Source organism: Peromyscus leucopus, chromosome 15, assembly GCF_004664715.2.
Source record: "Peromyscus leucopus breed LL Stock chromosome 15, UCI_PerLeu_2.1, whole genome shotgun sequence".
Classification (NCBI taxonomy): Eukaryota; Metazoa; Chordata; class Mammalia; order Rodentia; family Cricetidae; genus Peromyscus; species Peromyscus leucopus.
In genome coordinates, this window is record NC_051076.1 from 16,810,251 (window position 1) to 16,836,441 (window position 26,191).

Genomic DNA, 26,191 nt, shown 5'->3' on the forward strand with positions numbered 1-26,191 from the left:
TTTAATAAGTGATGTTAGAAACGCCTTTAAAAACGGCACGGCGAGCGAGGGGGCTTTAATCAACTGCTGTGAACTTTCGACCCGAAAGGAAGGAAGAAGCAGGGAGAGGGGAAAGTTTGGGACTCGGGCCTGCAGGAGTCGGGGCAAGGCAGGACGCGGCGCCCGCCGGGCTCGATTTCCACTCGGACCGGGCCGAGCAGTGAGCGCGGTCCCCTTTGCTCCGGGGTCACGCACACGGACCGAGCACGGCGTGACAGCACCGGCCGCTCCGGCCCGCAGCCACCGCCGGCTCAGGACGCCCCGCAGGAGGGCGCGGGCCGGAGCGCGCCGCGGTGCCTGGGCGGCCGAGATAAACCGGGTGGGGACGCCGGACGCTCGCGAGCGGGCGGGCCGGACGCTCCACGGGGGGGGGGGCCGACCAATCGCCAGCGCCGGCGATGATTCAAAAGGACGAGGGACCAATGGGAGCCCGGAGGCCCCTCGGGGGGGCGGGACCTCGGAGGCGCGAGTGCGCGGCGGCCGAGTGTGTCGCGCGCGGAACCGCCGCGGGCTGCTGGGTGACCGGAGTGGCTGGAGTTCCCGCCGGAGCGCGGTCAGGTGAGCGTCGGCCGCGGGTCCCCGCCGCGTGCGGAGGGAGGGTCCCCCCCGGGCGGCTGCGGGGCTGGCGGGGCTGGGCCGCGCGGACCGGAAGCAGAGCGCGGGTTTCGAATCGCGGGGTCCCCCCCCCCTCCCGCTCGGAGGCGCGCGTTGGGAACTCCGGGCGGCCGGGGCTGTGCTTGCCGCGGCGTTCCGGCCCTCGGAAGGCGGGCGGGCGGGCGGCCTTCGGGGAGGAGCTAACTGCCGCCCGGAGGGCGAAGCCCCGACTCCCGGAGCGCCATCCCGCCTTTCCAGGCCTCGTGAGTGCTTCGGCGCCGTGACAGCCGGCCTCGCGCCTCCCGCGGCTTCGAGGGCCACGGAGTGCGCCCCCCGGGTGCCCAGGGCCTGCGCCGGGGCACTTGAGGGACGGACGGCGGGCTGGTCGCGAGTCACCCTGCCGTTGTGCCCGTCGTGGGTCGCTTGCCTGCTGGGCGAGGAGGGCCGGAGCCCAGGTGCAGAAGCACGTGTAGATCTGGGGCTGCGGAGACGCGCGGGATTAGGGGGACCTGATCCAGAGAGGGCGGCGAGAAGTTCTGTTTAGTTTCTGAGCCTTGCGTGGGGAGGAGGGCGCGAGTGAGTAGGACTGAATGATCAATGTACCCTTGGGTGTTAAAGGGGAAAGGCCACCCTGGATGGCTCTGCAAGGGCACGGACCCTGCCAGCGGGTTCCTGTTTGCGTTCTGCCCAGCAGGCCGGTACCGGCTCAGATGTTCAAGGAAAGCTGTCGGACATCATTTGAGTTTTTTCTTTCTGCCACCTCAAATGGATTTGGAAAAGTGGAGAAATGATGAAAGACCCTTTGCTCGTGAGCAAAGTAGCGGAAAGAAATCTGTCGCACTGATACATAGTAATATACTGTACCATGATGTGTGAGGAGTCCAGTGCTAAGTGACACTCAAGTTAGCAAGGGTCTGGTCTAACAGAAAAAACGCCTGAGAATCCCCGTGTTTCTGCTGTGTGGGATTGAGGGTACTGTGTTTCATAAACAGCCTTTCTTTGCTGACTTGGCTGAAACACCCTTTTAAGGGGAGCCTGTCTGCCTATCTTGACTTGTTAGTTCGGTGCATCAGGACACGCACTTGTGTCTGGAGCCTCCTTGTCCTCTGGTGTAATTCTCCCCTGAAGTGCAGTATTTTGGGATCCTGTTACACAGCTTCCTCTGACGGTGTATGGATCTTGGGCGAAGTGGCATGCACATCATTGTTGCTAGTCCCATCCTTGATTGTCTCCTACCATATGGAATATCACCATCAAGTCTCAGTTCCTTTTGTTTGTGTGTGTGTTTTGAGACAGGATCTCTAGGTAGTCCTGGCTGTCCTGGAACACACTGTAGACTAGGCAGACCTCCAACTCACAGAGATCTATCTGCCTCTGCCTCCGCCTCCTGGAATGCTGGGATGCTGGGATTAAAGCCACCAGACCCAGCCAAGTCACAGTTCTTAATTCTTTCCCTCCCCCTTTTCCTGGGATCAAATTTCAGACTCTTTCACATTATAGACACATTTTTGAAAAACTAAGGCTCAAATATCTACTGAGTGCCTTGATTTATGAATCCCAAGGTATTGTACTTAATAGGTAATATTTTTTTTTTTTGACATTCATTTGGGTTCATTGTTGCACAGATGTAGTTAAAAGGGTGTCTGATGCAATAGAGAAATAACTGAGTCTAGGGCCATGCCATCCTAATCCTCCAGATCTCATCTGATCTCAGAAGCTAAGTAGGATTGGGCCTGGGTAGTATTGGATGGTCCAGAATGAATCTGTTCAAGGGCCCTTTTAAAGGTGCAGGTGGTCCGGGAGCCCCCAAACGCTCATATTTCAAGGTTTTGAAGTGTTGTTTGAGCCTGGAGTACCATCTTCATATAGAAAGACATTGTGGCTTTCTCGAACTTTGGATGACCAGTGTAGGAGGCCAATGCTAGTAATTGGTTGATTTGGGGCGGTCTGGGAAGGAAGAGGGGACACCAGAGAAGGAAGCCCAGCACATTTCCTTCCTCTTTGCCCAGGGAGGCTTGGGACCAAGTGTCGAAACCGACAGAGCTTGATGTTGTCACCTTCCTTGTTTGTGCCCATCCTCCTGTGCAGGAGTGGCCATTGCCCTTCTTCTCCCCAGGGCCCTCAGGTACTCTTTGCCAGTCCATCTTCATTCCCAAAGCTTCTGGGCTCTTTCCCCTTCCCAGTCAAACATACTTATTACCCAGAGATGCTATCACAGGTTAGGGAGACTGAGGCAGCCTCTGTGATGTGCCTCTAATCACCAGATAAGCACTGGTGTTTACTTTCATCTGCTGTCTGTCTAAATAAACAAGCCTGTGAAGTTTTTTCTCAGGCGATTAACAGTGAAGAAATGTATTTAGAAAGACTTTCTTGGGAGTGGTAGGTAATGTAACTTTCTCCTTAATTCCAGTCTGCAAGAGTCCTTAGGTGTTGCTGTTGGGTTGCATAACCAGCTCTTGGCAGGCGTGTGTGAAGAGTGTCTGTCTTTATGAGCTTTGGTGATAATGGAGACTTGCTTAGCAGGTGACATGTCAGCTGAACACTCTTCTGTCTTCTGCTCGCTCCATCTTTGGTATCGGGCACTGGCCAGAGGCACCTGTTTTAGCCTGTGAATCTGAATTTGGTAGCCAGCGAAGAGAAAAACATCACTACCTCAGAGCTGGGAGCACAGCTATCATTCGATATTTCTAGAAGGATGGCAAACTGCCTTATATAAATGACGATTCTTGAAGATTGTAGTTTCTTGAAGTATAGATAAGGTTTCATGGGCCATGTTTTGAAACAGTGGCAAAGAATGTTCCAACTGGAGTAGGTGTCCGCTCTAGGCTTGAGAGGTGAACTTGGAGGAAGGCCAGGTACTTGTCGGCTTAGGTGGGTGGTTGCCAGAGTTACTTAGTGTGCACTTGGGATTTAACTCTGAGAATGCAAACTTTATGAAGTAAACCTCAGATATGTTATTCATTAAGGATTTGAAACATTCCTGTTGGTACATTTCTAACTTTCCTGGTGTCTCATAGTTTGTTATTTTTCAGTAAGGTAGCTTGTTGTATAATTAAATGCATTTTAAAGCTTTTAAAAGATGACATTGCAGATTTACATGTAAAAATAAGTGTCCTTCTGGAGATGTTCTCTGAGCTTTGGTTCCTGCAGGTGAGCAGTGTTCTGAGTCATACAGTGTTGTACTTCTCAGTGCCACTTCATGTCCCCAGTGGCCAAGTCCTTGCCCACAGACTGATTCCACATCCAAGAAAATGAAGCGCAAATAATGATTTGTGCTGTGCTGCTATCCCTCACCTACATTTGTGGACTTTGATAGAACATTCACTGGGAGCTCAAATTCATCATTTATAGAATAAGGACCTGCACACGTCTTCCTTGGAGGCTTCCTGGCCCTAAAACCTTGACCAATTTACAGATCTAGAAAGTTAGTTTTAGGGGTCAAACTAGTTGGAAAAAAAAGGTAGTAAATATTGACTGAATTTTTTTTTTCTTTAAAATTGTTCAGACTAATTTTAGAAAATGCCAAGTAGGAAGTTTGCCGAGGGTGAAGTGGTCAGAGGTCGATGGCCTGGGAGCTCCCTTTATTATGAAGTAGAAATTCTGAGCCATGACAGCAAATCCCAGCTGTACACTGTAAAATACAAAGATGGCACTGAGCTGGAACTGAAGGAGAGCGACGTGAAGGTGAGTGCACCTTAGTCTTGGGTAGGATGGAGGGGCCTTGGGGCTCATCTGTTCTTGGCTCAGGGGATGTGTGAATGAGGCGTGGGTCTGAGCCCTCCTGGGAGGTGTCTGCTGTACAGAGTGCCGTTTGACAGGGTGGGAGAGGGCCCTGGCTTTAGGGATGTTTTTAGCACCGTTTCCTTGAGTTGTGCTAGGACAGATGGGAAAACGGGTAGGGAGGGCAGCACACCCAAGGCCTGTGGATGATGCAGACAGTCAGGTACCAGAGGTGGATGGCTGGGCGCAGTGGAGGCGTCCGCAGGGGCAGGCAGACTGGGGGATTTTTTAATAGTTATGTACAGGGCTTGAGTTTCTTTTCTGTTTTTTTTTTTTTTTTTTTTCAAGACAGGGTCTCACTGTGTAGCCCTGTTATCCTGGAACTTGCTTTATAGACCAGGCTGGCCCCAAACTCAGAGATCTCGCCGCCTCTGCCTCTCAAGTACTGAGATTAAAGGTATGTGCTACCACCTCTTGTCAGGGCTTAAGTTTCTTCCTCAACATTGGTGATTGATTTTAATCAGAGTGACGTTTTATAGGTTTGAGGCTAGCTCACAGCTTCCCTTTTCCAGCCTATCTGTTGAGGGCCTGGATTTTAAAATATTGGTTCATGGTATATAAATATTTAACATAAAATGCATAAAAATTAATTTCTAGGAAAATGCCTTAGAGCTTCAGAGTTTTAGTTGTTTTCTACAGGCATGAAATTATTTAGTCAAAATGCTTTGTCTACTTAGAACTTTGCAGTTTTGGATCTGGCTGGTGGTGGCGCATGCCTTTAATCCCAGCATTCGGGAGGCAGAGGCAGGCAGATCTTTGTGAGTTCGAGGCCAGCCTGGTCTACAGAGTAAGTTTCAGGACAGCCAAGGCTACACAAAGAAACTCTGTCTCAAAAAAACAAAATAGAAAAAGAAGTTTACAGTTTTAGACCTTGTGACTGGTCAGTAACTAATAGTTTGAACCCATGGTCTGTGGATCACACCCTGTGCTTTAGGCTTCATGGCTCATGGAGTTCGTGTAGCTTAGGGGCAGCTCCAGGTGGTATGGCATATGACTTCTCTCTTAATGCTGTCAGCAGTCATTTAAGACATGTAAATGCCATCCTTAGCTGAGCACCATATTCACGAGACAGCCCTGGACAGAGGCCCAGGGGTTTGCCTGGCTCACGTCTATATCCCGAGAAACGAGGAAGGAGTGATTTGCAGTGGATCAGAGAGCAGAGTGCAGCTGACCAGGGGAGTTAAAAGCATGCTTTGTTAAGAACTCACGTGGGTTTCAGAGCGGCCCTGTAGGGCTGCTTAACTTTGAAAAATTGGTTGCATGCTAATTATGTTTGACCATGTCGGTTTTGGTCATTATCAGTTAGAAGCCGTTCTTGTATTACTGGGAATATATACAACTGGTGGGATAGACACTGATTCCGGGGATACCTTCCAAGCTGGAGGAGGAGGAGGGGAGCACTGTTTGTTTCCCAGGAACTGGTCCTAAGGGATCAGTTCTCAGACCCGTGAGTCCCTTGATGCTTAGAATGGGTGGCTGCAGATAGTGGCCCTTACTGACCTCTTGTAGCTTAGGTCTGCCACTGGATGTTAGTGTTCTGAAAACATCTATTGCTTCTCCCTTTCTAGCCTTTAAAATCCTTTAAGCAAAGGAAAAGTGGCTCAACTTCCAGCTCTCCTTCAAGACGCCGTGGCAGCCGCTCAAGGTCACGCTCCCGGTCCCCTGGCAGGGCACCCAAAGGTTCCAGAAGATCTGCCTCCGCCTCCCACCAGGCCGACATTAAGGAAAAGGAAGCACGGAGGGAAATTCTGCAAGTTAAACTGACTCCGCTTGTATTGGTACTTGTCTCATCTGTAACTGCACTGGCTTCCCCTTTATAGAAATGCCTATTCAGATGATTTGCACTTTGGTTGTTGAGATAATTAATATAAGGAAATAGCATGTGTGTGAAAAAGAAATAGAGTTCTTTTGACTATGTAAGAGAAATGTTTTATTTTTGATTTTTTAATTTTCAGTGTGTGCATGTGTACATATGTGTAGTGTGCATATAGACACATGTGGAGGTTGGAGGATAACTTTGTGTAGTCAGTTCTCTCCTTCCACCCTTATGTGAGTTAAAGCGATCAAACTCGGATCATTGGGCAGGAAGGAAAGCATTTCTCCCCATTGACCTGTCACATTAGCAACTTCAGAAATAACGTCACTAGGGTACTATTTGTATGTGGTCTTTAAAGGATGTGTCCATCAGCCGAGCGGTGGTGGCGCACGCCTTTAATCCCAGCACTTGGGAGGCAGAGGCAAGAGGATCTCTGTGAGTTCGAGGCCAGCCTGGTCTACAAAGTGAGTTCCAGGAAAGGCACAAAGCTACACAGAGAAACCCTGTCTCGAAAAACCAAAAAAAAAAAAAAAAAAAAAAAAAAAAAAAAAAAAAAAAAGGATGTGTCCATCGACTCAGACATAGATTGTAGGTTGTGAAATGAGACAACTATGTCATAGAGACGTTCTCGCTCTGGTTGGCATCCTTATGCTTGATCACTTTTGCTATTGAAAACTGGTGTTTTCAGTGGGCTGACTGTCATGGTGCATGTAGAAACGTGTGGAGCCTAGAGACCTAGCACAATGAGGTTTGTTGGTTTTTTTTCAACTTTTTTTTTCTAAGATAGGGTAGCCCAGGCTATCCATGAACTCATTATAATCCTTCTGCCTCAGTTTGCTCAGTGCTGAGATCATAGGGTGAGCTACCACACTTGGTAGATGAATATTTTAGAGCAGTAGTTCTCAACCTTCCTAATGCTGCAACCCTGGAACACAATTCCTGGTGTTGTGGTGACCCTCAACCATAACATTATTTTTGTTGCTACTTCATAACTGTAATTTTGCTACTGTTAGGACTTGTAAATATTTTTGGAGATAGAGGTTTGCCAAAGGTGTCTCATCCCACAGGTTGAAAACTGCTGTTTTAGACGGTAGAGCAAATACAGAATGTTTAAAGTAAAAAGAATATTGTTCATTTAATATTATCTCTTCTGGAGACAATGCATACAGGCTTTTAATAATATTAAAAACTAGACTGTAGTGTACTCTTGTAGTTAGACTTTTATTTATTTATTTATTTATTTATTTATTTATTTATTTATTTATTTATTTATTTTTTCGAGACAGGGTTTCTCTGTAGCTTTGGAGCCTCTCCTGGACTAGCTCTGTAGACCAGGCTGGCCTCGAACTCACAGAGATCCACCTGCCTCTGCCTCCCAAGTGCTGGGATTACAGGCGTGTACCACCACCGCCCGGCATAGTTAGACTTTTAAAATGTTAAAATAATGAAAACAACTTGCCATGGAATATTTTTCTCTTGTTGTGTTACATAATAAATATAATAAATTATATAGATGTTATTGTTAAAGTCAGTTCTGTGGTGCATCCTAGTATTTTTCTTTCCAAATTTTCAGTATTCTAAACACTTTATTTTCTATAACATCTGGTTAACTCCTTAGACTAAGTTCTCCCCCCCTTCCCCCCAGACAGGGTTTCTCTGTAGTTTTGGTGCCTGTCCTGGATCTCGCTCTGTAGACCAGGCTGGCCTTGAACTCACAGAGAATCCTCTTGGCTCTACCTCCCGAGTGCTGGGATTAAAGGCGTGCGCCACCACCGCCCGGCTTAGGCTAAGTTCTTAGGAAACTGAACTGCTAGGTCAGGTGGACAGTGCAGAACCGAGGCTTGTTCTAGATTGGGTGAGAACGTTTATGCCGGTGTCAAGACCACGAATGCTGGATTTTCACTCGAGGATTATAACAGCAAGTTTACCTTCAGGCTGCCTCAGCTGTGGACATCATGTTAGCATTGCTCCTTTCCACTCTTGGTTGTGCTCTTTCTGGATAATTTACCTCACAGTGTTGAGTATTCTGTCATCGTATATCTATCTATCCATCTAATGGAAAGCATTGGCATGTAGTTAGCATGGTTAAGAGTTGGCTGACTGGCTGTGTTCCCTCTGTGCTTAGTACAGGTTATTCAAAACCTGAGGTATTGCACATAGCTCTTAGGTATGTCATCCATTTGCTGACCAACTTCGGTAAGCTAAGTGTATGGTGACTGCTCTATTGCTGAGTAAGGCGCTGAGCTAGAACCCACTGTGTTAATGCCGTCCTTTGTCAGCTGCTCTTCCAGTGGATATGTTTTGTTGGATTTTTGTTTTCCGGCTCAGAGGTGCTTTAGTTGGTTACCAGTCCACAGAGGAGTGAAGGAACTCTTGAAAGCGTTGTCTTAACAAGTTCTTGCAAGGAAGGAAAATTAAATATCAGGTAGCATGAAATTCAAGCACCCACTCTTCCCGTTGTTGACTGTTTAGGGTCACTGAAGAAATGTTTTTTCTTCATTTCTTCAAATTACGAATGAATTTGCCAGTTTTTACTTACCTGCCTTTCATAGGAATGTTAAGTGTCCGACCCTGAAATTTTTGAAACATTTAATATGAGAGTGTTTGAAAGATGGAAACGTATGTTCCAAAACTTGCATGGTGTCGCACAACTGTCATCCTAGTACTCAGGCAGGAGGGGGAGACTGGAGGATTGCCACAAGTTTGAGGCCAGCCCAAGCTACGTAGTGAGTTAAGGCTAGCTCGTTACATCGTGAGTTTCCTTATCAAAAGACTAGAACATAGTCTGCGCTGTAAGAGCTGACCTTTGAAAACCAGGGAGGTCTTGTTGATTTTATGTTTTGGCTTTTAGCTTGTCTCTGCTTCATTTCCAGTAGTAACTTGTTATCATTGTGATCCTTTCAGTCAGTTACAGTTCTGATTATGATGCTTTCATATCCCATTTAGAAGCCATTTGGAAACAGCATCAATGTGTACAATGGGGAGCCCGAACATATGGAGAGGAATGACATATCACATAAGAACAAGCAGGTAGCAAAGTACTCGTTCATCTGGGGCACTCTTCCTTTCCTTTCCCTTCACACTCTCGGGAATTGTTGTATTTCATTTGTTCATGTTCTGTCTTTCAGACTACATGTAATTTAACAATTGTATTCTTGTACATTCACAGCTGTGTAGAGATGCTTAGTAGCATTTGCATTAATTGTAAACTACCGATATTTAATACTTTTTTCTTCAAACTAGGAAAGAATTATTTTGTCACCAGAAGGCAGTTACACAGCTACCCAGTACAGCCTTCGTCCAAGAAGAGAAGAGGTCAAAGTCAAGGAGGTCGAGTCCAAGGAACAAAAGCTTGTTCCCAGAGGACCCGCACCTTTGGAGACCTTTCAGGTGCCCACTCCACAGAGGAAGGACTTGGAGTTTGGAGGAGTACCTGGTAGGTGTTAGAACCCCACGAAGGAGGAGAAAGCGTGGGCAGAGTTGCTCGCATGTGCACAGGAAGGGTCTCCGTGCAGCAAGGAGAGAGTATGAGGAGGTGGGAGACTGGGGAAGAACTTTCCAGAGAAGGAGCAGTGCTAGAAAGGCCTGAGGAGAAAGGGCGCTCTCTTTAAAGCTTCAGCTGTCTGTTAGGTCCTGAGGATGGAATTGCAAAGGGGTAGTGAAGAGAGTTTGCCCAGGAGAGGGATGCAGGAGGGGGGGTGGTCCTGTAGGGCAGAGAGCTGTGATGAGTGGAGATGGCAGGGCCTGGCTTGCATTCCTAGCAGGAGCAAGCTGCAGCGTAAAGCATCCTGCTGCTCTCCCCTGCCTGCTAGGCAGTGTGCAGAGCCTGTGGAGTAGTGAGTATGAGAAGCTGGTGAAAGGTCAGGACCTCAGCCAAACCGCTCAGTCTGCTGGGCTTACCTGTTCTGCTTGTTGTAAGTTACAACACCTTGCTAGTTGGTCTTTCACAGATGGTGTTCAGCATCACCCAAAATCTGTATGTGTTCTGTAAGTGTGACAGTATGTTAAATGTTAGAAATTTATGGATATGAAGTCTATTAAGATTAGAGGGCTTGCTGGGAGGTGGTGGCGCATGACTTTAATCTCAGCTTTCGGGAGGCAGAGGCAGGAGAATCTCTGTGAGTTCAAGGCCAGCCTGGTCTACAGAGCGAGATCCAGGATAGCCAGAGCTACACAGAGAAACCCTGTCTTGAGAAAAAGATTAGAGGGCCCATTTTCATGGTTCACCAAACCATGGTTTGGTGTCTGGATCTTAGCACTTGCTCTTTTTTTGGTGGTAGCTGGAGTTGAAAGTTTCAGAGTTAGGTCTCTGAGGTGAGTTCATGCTTTCCTCCCTCACCCAAGTTGTGTGGGCATGTGACAGGGAGAATAGAGTTTAAAACGTTACTACATTTTATTACTGTTTTGTGTGGTGGTGGGAGGGGGAAGGAGAGAGAGTAAGCAAGCTAATGCTGTAGTGTTCATGCAGAGGTCAGGGTTAATCCTCTCCTTCCCTTCCACAGGTAAATCCTGGGGTTTGAATTCCCGTTGTGGGGCTTTTGTGGCAAATGCCCTTCTCTGCTAACCATTCATTCCCTTAGCCTGAGATAGGGAGCGTTTTTTGTTTTTTTTTTTAAAGATTTATGTATTTCATTTCATATGTATGAATGTTTGCCCGCATGTTTGTATGTGCACCACGTGTGTGCCTGGTGACTAGGGAGGTCACAAGAACACCGAGTCACAGATGTTTGTGAGCTAGTCACCTTGTGGATGTTGGGGACTGAATGCAGGTCCTCTGAGAGCAAGTGCTTTTAACCACAGAGCCATCTCTTCCGCCCCTGGATAAGCGAGTTTTTGATGCTACTTTATAGATTGGTCTCAAACAGCTAGCAGGCTAGTGTTGCCCTAAGTAAAAATATGTCAGTATACATAAGTAAAAAGCCCACGTGACTTTGGAAACTAAACAGACTGAAGTGTGAGGAGTCTGCTTGGCCTGTTGTTTGCAGGTGCCTTCCTCATCATGCTCGGCCTGCCTGCCACCCTCTTCCTGCTGCTGCTGCAGTGCAGACAGAAGGACCCCAGCCTGCTGACGTTCCCCCCTCCTCTGCCAGCTTTGGACGAGCTCTGGGAAACCAGAGTGTGCGGCATCTACCTCCTCTGGTTTTTTGTTCAGGCTCTCTTTTACCTTCTGCCGATTGGGAAGGTAAGATTTTGGGGTTTGCATTTTTTTTTTTTTTTTTGGAGACATGGTTCTTGTTGTATAGTCTTGGCTGACCTCACCAGGTAGACCAGGCTGGCCTTGAACTCACAGAGATCTGTGTGTCTCTGCTTCTCCTGTACTGGGATTAAAGGCGTGTGCCATCCTGGCTGAAGAGGCATGGTATTGTGAAACTTGTCTGACTTCTTTGCTATTGCTTACATTTATAGCAGTTTCAAAGTTAGAAGCTGTCAGTCATACACTAAAACAGTTATTTCTGTGCCCTATAACTCTTCACATATTAAGCATAACTTTAAAAATATGATTTAGATTTCTTGTCTAATTACCTGTATTTACTTTTCTTGCTTTTTAAATAAAATACCCGACGAGAAAAAGCAAATTACTTTGGCTCATGGTTTGCGGGTAGCATCCACATAAAGAAATGATGGTGGCAGGAGAGTGAGGTGCTGGTCATTGCGTCACTGGAGCAGAGAGAGGATGACTAATAGCGTTCAGCTTTCTTTCCCCCTTTTTCAGAAATTATTTTATCATTTTGTGCATGACAGTGTTTTCCTGCATGTGTAAGTGCACTGTGGGTGCAATACTCTCAGAGGCAGAAGAGGGCATCAGATCCCCTAGGACTGGAGTTAGAGACGGTTGTGAGCCTCCATGTGAGTGCTGGGAATGACCCAGGGGTCCTCTGGAAGAGCAAGCAGCCTGTGTTCTTAATCGCTGAGCCATTGTTCCGTTCCTCTCTTCTTTCTTCAACTGGGAACCTCGCCCGTGAAATGGTGCTGGGTCTTCACACCTCAGCCCAATCTAGAAACTTCCTCACAGCTGGGCCTAGAGGTTTGCCCTGAGGTGATTCTTGATCTTGTCAAGTTGATATTGAGTATTTCTGTCACACCTTGCAATTCAGAGAACAGTGAGCCATTTAATGGCAGCCTGGCTCTTGGTGGAGCAGCTGGGGAAGAGAATACTTCCTCAGTGTGTTCACTTCAGGTACAACATCTTAAGTCCTTGTCTTCTGAGTTCCGTGATTAAAAAAAAGAATCAAAATACAGATTAAAGTTTGTTTCCAGTTTCCATCCTTAGAACTTGTCAAGAACACTGAGTCCTTTTCAGATCATGTATCTTTTCAAGCCTGCTTTCAGCTGTGTGCTTTTCCTTAGATGTTGAACATGAGCTGTCCTAAACAGTACATCATTTATTCAGACCTTATTCTTAGGAGACTGCAGCTTTGCCAGCTGGAAGCTGTGTTAGCAGGACAGAGCTGCATCTCATTGTTACTGGCTGTCCTGGGCTCCTGTGATGATGGACCTACAGTCATTCTTACTGTAGGGCTCTGTTCAGATTAATATATCATGAGGCTTATCTAAGCTAGATAACATTTATTTGGAAAATTAGCTTTGGTGATTAAAAATCATGCATACACACAAACCAAAGTGATAGAGATATGCAGAAAAATGATAGATAGATAGATAGATAGATAGATAGATAGCTTTGGTGATTAAAAATCATGCATACACACAAACCAAAGTGATAGAGATATGCAGATAGATGATAGATAGATAGATGGATAGATAGATAGATAGATAGATAGACAGACAGACAGACAGATACTATGTGTCAGACAGACTCAAGGTCGAGAAATCCTGTATCTGTATTATCAGACTAAAGCCCAACAAGACACCTGCAATCGAGAAGGGTCTCTTGGGGTTCCGCCAATCCTGTGATCTCAGGTTTTACATTTCTATCCTGGGTTTCCGTTCCACAGCAAATGCAGAGGTGCTGGCAGATGATGCTATCTTAGTGCTGGGCAGTTTAAAGTGAACAGCTACATTTTTGAGTAGCTACTTGAGGCTATATGTGGCTGCCCATTTACTCAGGCAGCATTCTCACCCTCTTGGGGGGCTTCGCTGTGCTGCGTGCAGTGGGTTTGCCATGGTGGTTCCCACTTGGCAAGTATGCTCATAGTCCTTTGCTGGAGAGTAGCACTCAGCATAGTAGAGGAGCGTGTGTAAACAGTGGAACAAGTCAATGTATACATGGTGTTGGCAGCACACAGCCTGATTGAAAAAGCCCTTCTTGTTAAACTATTGTTTACATATACGTGCATATTATTGGCTAGATTCCCCATATGAGAGGGAGCATGCACATTTCTTTCTTTTTGAGTTTGTGTGACCTCACTTCATACATTCTAAGCATCATTTTCTTGCAGCTTTTTCTCCTTTTTCTTTTTAACTAAAGAAAGGCTAAATATAAGAGGAAGGACAGAATGCAAGTGATGGACACAGTTATGAAAGAAGATATAAAGCTAGTTGTTCTTCTGGTTCTAATCCTGTCGTGGGTTTTTCTGGTTGTGATCATAGGTAGTACATAAACTATATTCCATACTGAAAGTGTAAAATGGAACGGGAAGCTCCATAACTTCCTTTCTGAATGACTATGGAAGTTCATTGAGTTGTAGATCGTGGGTCCTGTTAATTTCTGTGTGTGATTTCTTTTATTGATCATATTTTTTCTTGAAGAGAGCCTCACAAATGTGAGACCATTTTGTTAGTGATGGGAAGCCAGTGGAGAGTTTGGAGCACACTAAATCTATGCATGGGAGGGTTTGGTAAGGGTGGGTGTTGAAGTAATCCTGGTGCACTGAGAAATTACTAGCTCCATGTTTAAGGTAAATGCCTGACGGTGGGGTTGCTTCATCAAGGGCTTGCCATCACATACTACTGTATTTTCTACTGTGAGATACTTACTTTCTTGGGTATAGTGAAATTCAAGAGTTTGAGAAGATCACATGCTTATATATGTGTGTATATAAGAAAGGTGATAATGTGCTTGAATTTTTAAATTAAAATTTAATGTTTTTTTTTTCTTTTAAGGTTGTAGAAGGAACACCTCTTGTTGATGGAAGAAGACTCAAGTATAGACTAAATGGTGATTTCCTTAAATATTCAATGATCTAACTTTTATAGTTTTTAAACTGTTGGCACTGATTCACTGGGATATTGAACAGTAGATTATCTTTTAGTAGTTTGAAGAATTGTGGCTAAATTAACTTATTCTAGTAGCTAATAAGAAAAATGCTGTGTGAACCAAATAGTTATTCCTAGTATCTGGCTCTCTTTTCCTTCTATTTTGTTTGAGATGGGACCTCGGTATGTCACACAGGCTAGCCTGGAATTCACTTTGTAGTACAGGCTAGCCCTTGTGTTTCAGCCTCCTGAGTACTGACATTACAAGTGTGTGCCGCTAGCCTGGTTAGTTTCTTTTTTCCTTTAAAGATTTATTTTTATTTTATATGTATGAGTGTTTGCCTGCATGTGTGGATATAAGTATTTATGCCAGTCAGAAGTAGGGGTTGGATCCTCTGGAACTGGAGTCACTAACCATTTTGAGCAGCCATGTGGGTATGGGAAACCAAAGTGGTGTCCTAGGTTGAGAAGAGCAGCCGTTCCCCTTTATTTTTTATTTAATTACTTATTTTGTGTGTGTGCGCGTGCGTGTGCGTGCGTGCGTGCATGTGCCTGAGTGTGTGTATATGCACTGTCTGACTTAGGGTTTCTGTTGCTGTGAAGAGACTCCATGGCCACGGCAACTCTTATAAAGGAAAACATTTCATTGTGACTAGTTTACAGTTCAGAGGTTTAGTCCATTATCATCATGGTGGGAAGCAAGGGAACATGCAGGCAGACACGGTGCTGGAGAGAGAGCTGATCTTGATCTGAAGGCAACAGGAGATGAACCATGTCCCACACTAGATGTAGTGTGAGCAGAAGAGACCTCAAAGCCTACCTTCTCAGTGACACACTTCCTCCAACAAGGCCACACTAATAGTGCCACTCCATATAAGCCAAGCATTCAGACACATGAGTCTATGGGGGCTGTAACTACTCAAACCTCCACATGCACCGTGTGTGTGGGAGCTGCTAGAGAAGTGTTGGACTCCTGGAACTGGAGTTTCAGGTTGTCAGCCACTATGGGGTGCTGGGAACTGAACCTGAGTCCTCTGAGAGAGCAGTATGTGCTCTTAACCACTGAGCCACCCCTCCGGTGCCTAGCATATACTTTTAACCACAGAGCTCTCTTTCCAGCATGTTTGATTCTCTCCTTTTTATTTTTCTGAGACAGGGTTTCTTTGTGTTGCCTTGGCTGTTCTGGAACTCGCTTTGGAGACCAGGCTGGCCACAGACTCAAAGAGATCCACCTGCCTTTCCCTCTCAAGTGCTGGCATTAAAGGCATGTGCCACCACCACCTTTAATTTTCTTAATAGCATTTACCATTTTCCAGGTGGAGGTGGCGGCGCACACCTTTGATCCTTCCTGTCCTTGATTGCATGGCGTCAGCTGACTGGCCTCTGAGCTGCCTCTTGAATTGTGTCCACTCTTTTTGTCAACCTTACCTGAAAGCTGCATCTTTACCTGCATGCTTTTTACACCATGAAGCTGTAATTATTGCTTCTTAATTAAGGGGAAGTTGTAAGGAAGGGTGTAGAAATTCACTGTTAACTGAAAAAGCAAGGAGAAAGCTTTGGGTCCCTTCTTGCCTGCCGCCTTTTATTTTCTGGCAGTTATGCCTTCCCACATGAGTGTCGTCTGTTTCCTGGAGTCTTCCTGGTAGGATGTAGCTGTATGGGCTAGGTTGTATTTACTGTCCACTTGACAGACACTGGGAAGCTGTGGGCACTCATCGGTGCCTTCGTGTTGTGTGGGGAAGGAACACCTTGGAGCGGACGTTGACCCTTTGGTCTGGGTATCTCTGTGGTCAGCACATGTGTTGGGGCTCGGTACACTTGACCCTCTGAAGACTGTGATGAAGTTCCACTAATGCTATTTTAAGAAATCTGTGCGGTAGTTATTCTTAAAAGATTTTCATTTTACTAGCTTGGGTGGAGTGACTCGTTTTCTTTTTGAATTCTGTGACAAATGCTCCTCAGTTTAGGGCTGTGCTTATTATGTCTGTATAAGTCCGTCTTAGTGTGGCCGTACCTTAAGCTGCAGATGTACTTTCTGCAGCTGACCTACCACTGTAGAGCATCCGCTGGTCACCTTTGTGATCATACAGCTCACTGCAGCTGTCCAGTCCCAGGAGAGGACATCGTATGGCATGTTGTTGCCTGGATCCAAATTTGAGTATGGCTCTGAATGTGTCTTGCTTTTTGTCCTGTGCATGCTATAGAAGAAAGTTCCTAAGTTGAGCCATTGTAAGCGAGGAATGGTGTGAATAAATTTTAGTGTTTGGTTTCCTTCTCTGCTAGTTTTGGGTGGTACTTTTTTACTGGCTTGCCTAGGACTTTTACCTGAAATCATTCTACAAGATTCTAGAAGGGAAGCAGAAATGTTTTGGGGACTGCCTGCCTTTAAGTGCCAGGTTGCAAGCCATCCTAGCCAGCTCTGCCAGGCCTTAGACCATGTTTGCTGGTGCTGGCCATCTTTTTTGTTCTTGCTGAGCTCCTTGCTGGTGGACCCTGTCTGGGAGTCTGACATGCTCTGTCTTCTGTCTGCGCTGGCCTGCGACAGTGGGGTCTAGGCAGAAGTGGGCGTTTACTTTGCCCTTGGGTCTCTTGCTCTTGGTTTGTTGGTTTTCTGAGCCGTGTTTTGTCTCCGTTGAGGGTGTGATCTGTTCCAAGCACTGCACCTGGGCACTTGGTCCCATTGTAAAAACTTCCCTCCTCTGTTTATTTTTGCTTCTAATATTACTTGATTTCTTTTTATGGGTTTTACCACTAAGGAAATTCCTAAGACATTTTGAGTGATTAGTTTGCATAAACTATAGAGTGAAAAGCAACTGTGTTGACCATTTCATAAATTTTATGAGGGTTAAAGTTATTCCTTGGAATAAAGTTGGTATGTAGAAAACATGAGTTTAGGTAGCAAATTTGTGATGTCCCTCTTAACTTTAGCAAAGCTTAGAAACCTTCTCATTAGTGGTCATGGCTTTTCTGTGTTTGACTGTTAATTGAAGTACAATTGGATGACTTCATCTGGACCTTACCTCAGCACTTCAGCTTTTGCAAGAAAATGATTTCTGTAGCAGAAACTGCTCTCCCCACCCAACACACAGACACACAGATACACAGACACAGCGCACACACTCACACGGTTGGCGGGCACCAGTGAACTGACTTGTAGACCCTCTCAGGGGTTTCAGTCCGCTTGTGCATGGGTGTAGCCTGGTCTGGCCACGTCCTGGGATGACAAGTAGGAGTGACTACACTTGGTTTCCTCAGAGTTTGCTTGTGGCCTCTGTTGTGGGGGTAGGGTATCTTAACATCCGTTTTCTAGGTGGCAGAATATAACCGGAATCTTTATACCATTACTGACTAGTGAATTCCAACATAAATATTAATAGTTTTATGCCTACTAAAATCATTCTGCTACTAAGTAGCATTAGATTTGAAAACGTGTGCTTGCCAGTCTCTGTTGGGAGCTAGTCATTTGGCTTTGGACTCGGACAGTTTGGAGTAGTGCATTTTGAGATTCTTTTCAATTTAACAGGACATTTCTATAACCTTCCTTTCAGCTTTCCTTTAGTTAACAGTAGGTAATGATGCTTCATAGTGCAAACGAATGTTAACATTTTTGAAAGACAGTACGAGAGCTCTGGTATTTACATCTTAAGGACATTGCACATTTTGCATATTTCTGACTATAATATGGATAATGAAAATGAGACTGAAATATAAAAACACTGCACTGGCTAGTAGCTCCTTGTGCCCAGGAGGATAAGGTGTGTGGGTGTGGGTGTTTTGAGCCCAAGAAATCAAGGCTAATTTGGGCAACCTAAATGTGAGCCCCGGGAGGATGTTAACTAACTCTTCTCTCCCCCAAGGATTCTACGCTTTTGTGCTGACGTCTGCCGCCGTGGGAGCGTCTCTCTTCTGGGGCGTGGGGCTGCACTATGTGTACACTCACTTCCTTCAGTTTGCACTGGCGGCCGTCCTCTTCTCAGTGCTCCTGAGTGTCTACCTCTACGCCCACTCTTTGAAGGCCCCGAGGCATGAGCTGTCCCCAGCCAGTTCTGGTGAGCAGTTACACCACATGTTCCCTGGGGGTGTCTAGAGCCTCGGTAGCCATGGCTGCACTTGAGCAGCCTGCTGCTGTGGTTTCCCTAGTTTAATTGTGGGAAATGAAGAGACATAAGAAGGAAAACAAGGGAAGAAAACAATGGAAGGAAAGTTCAAATGTTTTTTTCCTCATTCATTTTTTAGTTATTAGATGACTGAAAACCTCTGGCAGCACAATTTTTTATTTATCCTTCCTGTCTATCATCTGTTTGTTTATTTTTGCCAAGTAATAAATCCCTTAAAAAGTGGAAAACAAAACCAGGCTGCAAGTTGTTAGGTTCTGACCTAAGATATTTTGTAGAAGTTTCCTATGGGCTGGATGTGGTAATACACGCCTTTAGTCCAAGCACTTGTTAGACAGAGGCAGGAGGATTTCTCCAAGTTTGAGGCCAGCCAGAGCTACATAGTGAGAACCTGTCTTTAAAAAAAAAAGTTTCCTATTATAAAATTTAAAAAAAGTTGCATGCTTAAAAAAAACCAGAGGCAGGTGCGGTGGTGCACACCTTTAATCCCAGTGCTCCAGAGGCAGAGGCAGGTGGATCTATGTGAGTTCCGGGACAGCCAGGGCTATGTTAGAGAAAAACCCTGTCTTAACAAACCAAAAAAAAGTTTCCTGTTTCTTAGAGTTGGGGGATCTGTCTGGTCACATGAGCTCTCAGGAGGCGGGGCAGCACTGTCTCCCCGGTCTGTCACCCTGTCCTTGGCTTCTGCAGTCTCTTGAGGGAGCAGATTGGACCTGGTAATGGGGAGCAGTTGGGTTTAAAGACTTGACTTGACTGGGTAAACACTTGTCCCTTCCCAGGAAATGCTGTCTATGATTTCTTCATTGGCCGTGAATTAAATCCTCGAATTGGCGCTTTTGATCTCAAATACTTTTGTGAATTGCGTCCTGGATTGATTGGATGGGTATGTTTTTTATTTTTGTTAAAATTCAGTAGTATGACTTTATCTTACATCTAGAAGGAAATGTAGGCAGTTTTAAAGAACAATAATTATAGTTTTCTTAATATATTTTTTTACAGGTTTAAGATACTTTGTTATGGATTATTAAACATCGCAGAATTTTTTCATTTTTACATATATCTAGGAAAGTGATAGTGTAGATGGAATGATGTAAAAAATAGTCTCCCTCCCCTTTCCAATAAGACCTTATTTTGACCCAGTTTTAGACTTGGAGAATTGTAGAACTAGAGCCAAGAATCCCCTGTATTCTTTAGCCGGATTCCTGCATTAATGTCTGGCTCGTCACGGACAGGAGACCTGTTAGTAAGAAGACTGGAGTCCTTCCTGGGTCCCCTTAGTGCTTTACGGCCGCTCCATTCTTCCTTCTTGTCCCTCATCTCCTCTGGTCTGTGCAGGTTGCTTTGAAGATACTGACCAGTCATTAAGACCATCCTTTAGTTTGGGTCACTCCACCGTGTTCTCATGATGAGAGTGAGGCTGTATGTCAGCAGGAGTAACATAGGAGTGCCACACGTCAGGGTTGAGGTGTCTTGTTCAGTGGTGGCCTTGGGGTGCTGTGGCCTGGACTTGTCAGCTCTGCTTGTCCCTGGACATGTTTCCTGCCTCTTTTTCCAGGTGGTGGTTAACTTGGTGATGCTTTTGGCTGAAATGAAAGTACAAGAACGTGATGCCCCGTCCTTGGCAATGGTCTTGGTTAACAGTTTCCAGCTCTTGTATGTGGTGGATGCCCTGTGGAATGAGGTAATTTTTTTTTTTTTTGTTTTTGTTTTTTTTTTTGAGGTCCTAGTAGTCCATACTGGCTTGAACTTGTGATCTTCCTGTCTGAGCCTCTCAAGTTTTGATTACAGGAGTGCATTTCTGAGACTGCACAAGATAGTTTTAAGAGCTGAGTTCTTGGAGGCCATGAAGTCAAGCAGCTTTGAGAGTTGGTTTTTCTCTGAGGAGCGTGAGCGTGAGCTGCTTACACAGAGTGAGGGTGGCATGGCCTGCCCCTGCCTTGTTGGTAACGATGTAGTGGCTCAGGGGCCTGCACGTGGGCCCTGGTAGGTGTGTCAACAGCTCTATTCAGAAGTGACTTTCCAAGCATTTAACAGGGGATTCTGTTAGCATCTTAAGGAAAAGCTTGTGTGTACATATGCACATAGGTACTCCTGCATGGGTGTGTATGTACACACACATGTGAGGCCCTGAGGACAACCTCACTGTCACCTTTTGGACTGTGTTTTAAAATGAGGTGTCTCTGGCCTAGAACTTTGCAAGTAGGCTAGGCTGACTGAGCAGCAGCCCCCAGGGCTCCACCCGTCTCTGACTCCCCTGGCTAGGGTTACCTCATTTTTAAAGTGTGGGTTCTGGGGATTGAACTTGGGCCTTCGTGCATACACGACACTCACTTTACTTAGCATTCTCCCCGGCTGCTTAAGGCAAAACTGTTCAGGGGATATCAATAGGAGGCTTGGAGTTGGGAAGTTTCTGCCTGTTCTCAGTGTCTCAGCTAGATTATAAAGAAGGGCGAGACTTCACTGTATAATTTCCTCAGCACCTGGCAGCTGCTTGTAAATTAGCACTTGATGGGACATTTTCAGTCTATCGCCACAGGAAACGGAGACTGCCCATGTAGACGCACCTGATTTGGAGAGGAGTCTGTCCGAGGCCCTTGGAGCCTGAGCAGGGTTTAGGGTCTTCATTGGTCCCGGGCTTCATTACACTCATTCCTCTCACTGGCTTTTGTCACAGTATTTGTTTTTATTTGCCCTGATCCCTGTGCTCCTCAGTCACCTTTATCTTACCCTCCTATCAGAGCACAGGCCCCCAGAGCTGATATGCATAAGCATCATTCTGATTCCTAGGGTGTGAGCTTTAGGGCCTAGATTTGTGACCTCTGACTTTTTATTCCATGATGATCTGGGGTAGATGCCTTTGCAGGTACTACTTTTTTCTTTAACCCAGAACTAGTTTTTCAGTAGAGCTCTACAATAGCTAGTTGTACTACCCCAGGGCAGGAACCAAAGTTTCAGCCATTCAGATATGTGCTCATGAGTCTGGCCTTCAGGTATCTTGGTTCAGATACATCTGGTGGACCATGTGCTCATGCTCATCAGCTCTTAGAGTGTGCACGGTGTGAAACCGTTGGTTTACCTTGTTGCCAGCCGGCTTGCTGCTTCTGTGGAAAATGCATAGGAGAGTTCAGATGATCCCGATTTGGTTGGTGGTTATACTGGTTTTCCACAAACACATATTAAACCCCTCACCTCTGCTAGGCATGTACATGTGACAGAAGAGGCTTACAATGCAGCAAAGAACGTGAGTGGGCAGGTAGAGTGGCTGGTGGCTTTCTGGAGCCCATGATGCTGGCATCTGAGAAGGGCTGGCCGGTGCAGGGTCAGGAAGGCTGCCGAGGGAGGGGAGGGAGGGACTGAGGCTGCAGGAAGGTGAGGTCAGGGAGCCTGAGGGGGTTTAGAGGTCTGTTACTGTAGGAGTTTAGGGTGAGGAAGAGGCAGGATGGGTGGGACATGGTGACTTAGGCCAGAGCAACTGAACTCCTGCCTTTCAACATTTTGGTATGCCTTCACTTAACATACTTGGTCATAAATTAGTACTTTGCTTAAATCCTTTAAACATAAGGTGGTTTTTATTTTATATTTTTACTTTTTATATCTATATTTTCTTCCCATCTCATTTTAGGAAGCGTTGCTGACTACCATGGACATCGTCCACGATGGCTTTGGCTTCATGCTGGCCTTCGGGGATTTAGTGTGGGTCCCATTCACCTACAGCCTCCAGGCCTTTTACCTGGTCAGCCATCCCCATGACTTGTCCTGGCCCTTTGCTTCTTTCATCATTGCTCTGAAACGTGAGTGTCGGCCTCCGCTCAGTCCGAGGTCCTGCGTCTGCTCTTGTCACACCCCATCTTCCTTGATCACAGCTTTGAAATAATTGATGATGGAGAAGTACTGAGAAAATTCTGAAGTTCGCAAAGAGAGTGGAAGACATGCTAGCTCCACTGATCCTCTCATTGGAACATTTTAAGCAATTGAACTTAAACAAATTGAATTGCTTTAGGAACAGTTTCTCTTTTCTTTCAGATGCCTGCATTTTCTAGAGATCTTAAAAATGAGATTGGTCTCATACAACTTTCGGTCTTACTGTAGACACAATACCAGATACCGTGGCCTGAGGTGCTCATGAACTGTATACTGAGGGGCGTGTGTGACCGCAGCAGGCAGTGGAAAGGGAGCCAGTCCTGGGGAAAATATCACCTTGTACTTACTGGAGGATGTGGGTTTTGAGGCTCGGTGGGAAGACAGGCAGGAAGCCAAGTCAGCACAGGTAAGGGGTGGCGGGCAGAGGGAGAAGTCCAGTTTGGCTGCTGTGGGGGCTACCAGGCCTAACTGTTTTTCAGGTCAGGTGGTTTTCCCTTTAGTCCTTTGTGATCATTCAAAACCTTCACCCGAAGTGGATGGGAAAATTAGCACTGAACTTCAAATAGAGCTAGTTTTAGGACACTGAGTATCTGTGATGGAAGAAGAAACCCAAGCACCTGGTTAGTTTAGTGTCTCCATTGATTATTCCTGTCAGTGGCACCTGTGAGTTAATCAAAAACAGTCTGATCTTACAGAGGCTGAGGTGGAGGTTTGATTTTGTTATTCAGATTGTGTGGTAAGTGCCACGTCAGGGTCTGTTGAAGTGTGGGTACCTCTGCCAAGCTGAGGGGTTTCACACTGAAGTGCGGATGCTGGCTTCTGATTCAGCTGGTATTTTACTGAGGAAGTATCTGCATGTCTCAGAGAGCAAACAAGATAGCCTGGAGTCAGTGTCCGCTGCTGCTGTCCCAGACCCTGTTCTTTGTGGGCATGGCTGGCAGGTTGTGTTAGTTTTGCCTTCAAGATGGATGATGAGTGAGATTCAGGGACTGGGTGTTTTGTTTTCAAGAAATCAGACTGTTTTCCCTTTGCACATTTCCTTAGACCTCAGACACCAGTTTTTCAGAGAGATTCCAGATGACTTTAGATGCTTGGTTATGTCTCAGTTACGTAATAACAGGAAACTATTTTAAAATTTCAGTCTGTGGCTACGTCATCTTCCGTTGTGCGAACTCCCAGAAAAACGCGTTCCGGAAGAACCCCAGTGACCCGAAGCTGGCACGTAAGGATTTCAATTTGTTGATTGATATTTGTGTATTATGTGTAGGTCTCTATGCGTCATCTTTTAGAGGTCATTAAAAGAGTTTTTTGTTTTTATATAGACTTAAAGACCATTCATACTTCCACGGGGAAGAGTCTGCTTGTTTCTGGATGGTGGGGCTTTGTTCGCCATCCCAATTATTTGGGTGATCTCATCATGGCTCTGGCGTGGTCCCTTCCATGTGGTAAGCATCTCAGTGCCGACTTGATCACTCTGTGTCATTGGCTGGGGTGAGAGCACCTGCCTGTTCTGGGCTCTGGGGTCTGTTTTCTTGGTGTCTGAATGAAAACATTTCTTGGGAATGTTTTGAGTCGGCTTTCCTAAGAAGACTGTATGGAACATTTGGTTTATGATTTGGCATACCCTGATTCAGAAAACTAGTTCTTTGGGTATTGGAGGGAAATCAGGAAAAATCGTGTAGTGGAAATCAATTGAGTGGCTGCTGTCACCTACAGGGTTTAACCACGTCCTGCCGTACTTCTACGTCATCTACTTCACCATGCTGCTTGTGCACCGAGAAGCACGGGATGAGCACCAGTGTAAGAGGAAGTACGGCCTGGCCTGGGAGAAGTACTGCCAGCGCGTGCCCTACCGCATATTCCCCTATGTTTACTGACGTGCTCGGGGCTCAGCCGGCCAGACGCCTCGCACAACAGCACCAAGTCCAGACGAACTCACTGTTGATGCACTGACAGGCTCTCTAGGTTTGGAGTTTGAGTCAGGACTATAGAGCCAAATAGTAGCTCCTTTCTATAGTTGTGTAGCATTAACATAAGGGAAAGGAAAAACGTGGATTTGTTTGTTAATAGGAAAATTTTCATCCCTAAAAATCTGAAGTCTTATTTTTGTAGTGTTTTGATTTTTCAGTTGTTTTTGCCATTTGAATTTTCTTAAGTGAAAACCCTTAAAGTACATCTATGCTGTTTAAGTACATTGTGCTTAAAGAGACAGGAATGAAAAATTCTAAATCTAGGTCACGCAGACCCCAGCCTAGTATTGGTCTCTGTGAAGAGCAAGCAGGTCTCTTGCAGGCCCTGTTTGAGGGTGACCGACCATTCCTAGCAGTGGCTTGACCTCAGACTTTAAAAGTGCTTTTGGAAGTGTAAATACATAGCCTACTTTTATGTAATATATGGTGACTTGTGATTTTTCTGTACAGTTTTTGAATGTGAGATAATTGTCAGGAACTAAGTAGTTTTTTTTTTTTAAACAAAAACATTTTCAGTGTTTTAAATTAAGTTTTTGTAAAGTAATGTGAATTTAAAAGTGTAAAGCAATTAGAATTCATTTAAAGTTTAAAACATAGGAAAGTTATTTTTATCCAAAGTTTGTGAATTTGGCTTTGCTACCTCAATTTGCAGGTGTGTTTGCCTTTATAAACTGTTGCAAATAGGAAAAAAAGTATATTTTTGGAGTAACAGCACTATTTAAACATTTTTTTACACACATTGGTGTTGGAAAAATTGCCATTTCAGGCTACTATTTTTGTATATTTTTGACTTAAGATTCAACAGTGTTTTTGCTACAGTTTAGCTTATACAGTTTATACTATTTTGTATCCTTTATGTCTTCAGAACTCTCTAGAAAGGAGTTCTACCTGAAACAACTTTAAGGAGCTGACTTAAACTTTTGTTTTCTGTCTCAATTTAATAGATGTACTAAGCTGGTGGTAGCCACTGAATTCTAGTGAAGTTGATTAATTTCATAGTAACTGTCCTGGACAAGTGGCAAATTCACTAGACTTTTATATTCAAATACATTGTCCCCAGAATCTTAAACATAAGTATGTAATTATAGTGTATACTTTTGGGTTTCATTTACACATATCACATATGAGCCAGATGCAAAATGTTCATTCTGCTCCAAAGCTTAGAGTGTATGTAAAGTAGCTTATGTTACTGTGATCATGAAGTTGACACTCTGCGTTCTATCATTTTTAGACTGTTTTTATGAAATTGTCACTGATGTTTTACTAGTACTAAGGTCTGCAAGCAGGTGTTTTTCTATATTGCTTTTCTCCTGGTATTGGCATGTATGTGCTGAACTTAAAGGGAATTTTGGTAAGATGAAAGACATTGGGTTCTTCTCCTGGTAGTGAGAACCGAGTCAGAGTGCTCCAGTGTCTGGGTATCAGCTGTAAGTTGTTTTCTTTTGATGTTTGGCAAGCTTTATAAGAAGATTTTAGTTGAAAATAAAGAGTTGCTTTGATCTCTTTAGAGCCTCGTTCTTTTTCCTGCAGCTCTGGTGTTACACGGGAGACCTGTCTTTTGCAACCCTAACCCACTTTTTTTCCTAGGATCATTTGTTTGGATCTTTCTGAGCTATAGAGACTCATCAAAGCTTTCAGATTGCTGGAACCTGAGCCAATGGTGGTTCATTCCTGTAATCACAGCAATCCAGGAGGTTGAGTAAGTTTGAGGCCATCCTGGACTGGAGTGTGGGATCTTGTCTCAAAAAACAAAACCCCAACAAATAATAGGTTGGGAATCTGAGAGTTTAGGAGTAGGGGCAGAAGTCCCAACTCTTAAAAACTGGTCATGTTAAGTTTTTGCTGTTTAAGAACACTAGGTG

At 45.2% G+C, this 26,191-nt stretch overlaps 1 protein-coding gene across 3 annotated transcripts; it reads left to right on the top strand.

Annotated features, from left to right (window-relative positions):
* The first annotated feature begins 485 nt into the window (after positions 1–485).
* Positions 486–25,836, top strand: Lbr (lamin B receptor). Of its 3 annotated transcripts, none has more exons than XM_028858998.2 (14): positions 486–597; positions 4,139–4,317; positions 5,982–6,191; positions 9,176–9,259; positions 9,473–9,665; positions 11,215–11,411; positions 14,291–14,345; positions 18,241–18,432; positions 19,278–19,381; positions 20,054–20,179; positions 22,121–22,289; positions 23,501–23,581; positions 23,682–23,804; positions 24,076–25,836. In XM_028858998.2, exons 2-14 carry the CDS (start codon positions 4,153–4,155, stop codon positions 24,234–24,236), a joined length of 1,860 nt encoding a protein of 619 aa, XP_028714831.1. In that variant the 5' UTR covers positions 486–597; positions 4,139–4,152; the 3' UTR covers positions 24,237–25,836. The 3 variants fall into 3 exon arrangements, with proteins under 3 accessions (XP_028714831.1, XP_037067069.1, XP_037067068.1); XM_037211173.1 differs by lacking the exon at positions 486–597 and adding an exon at positions 819–896; XM_037211174.1 differs by lacking the exons at positions 23,501–23,581; positions 23,682–23,804; positions 24,076–25,836 and having other exon boundaries at positions 22,121–23,494.
* Positions 25,837–26,191: the final 355 nt, after the last annotated feature.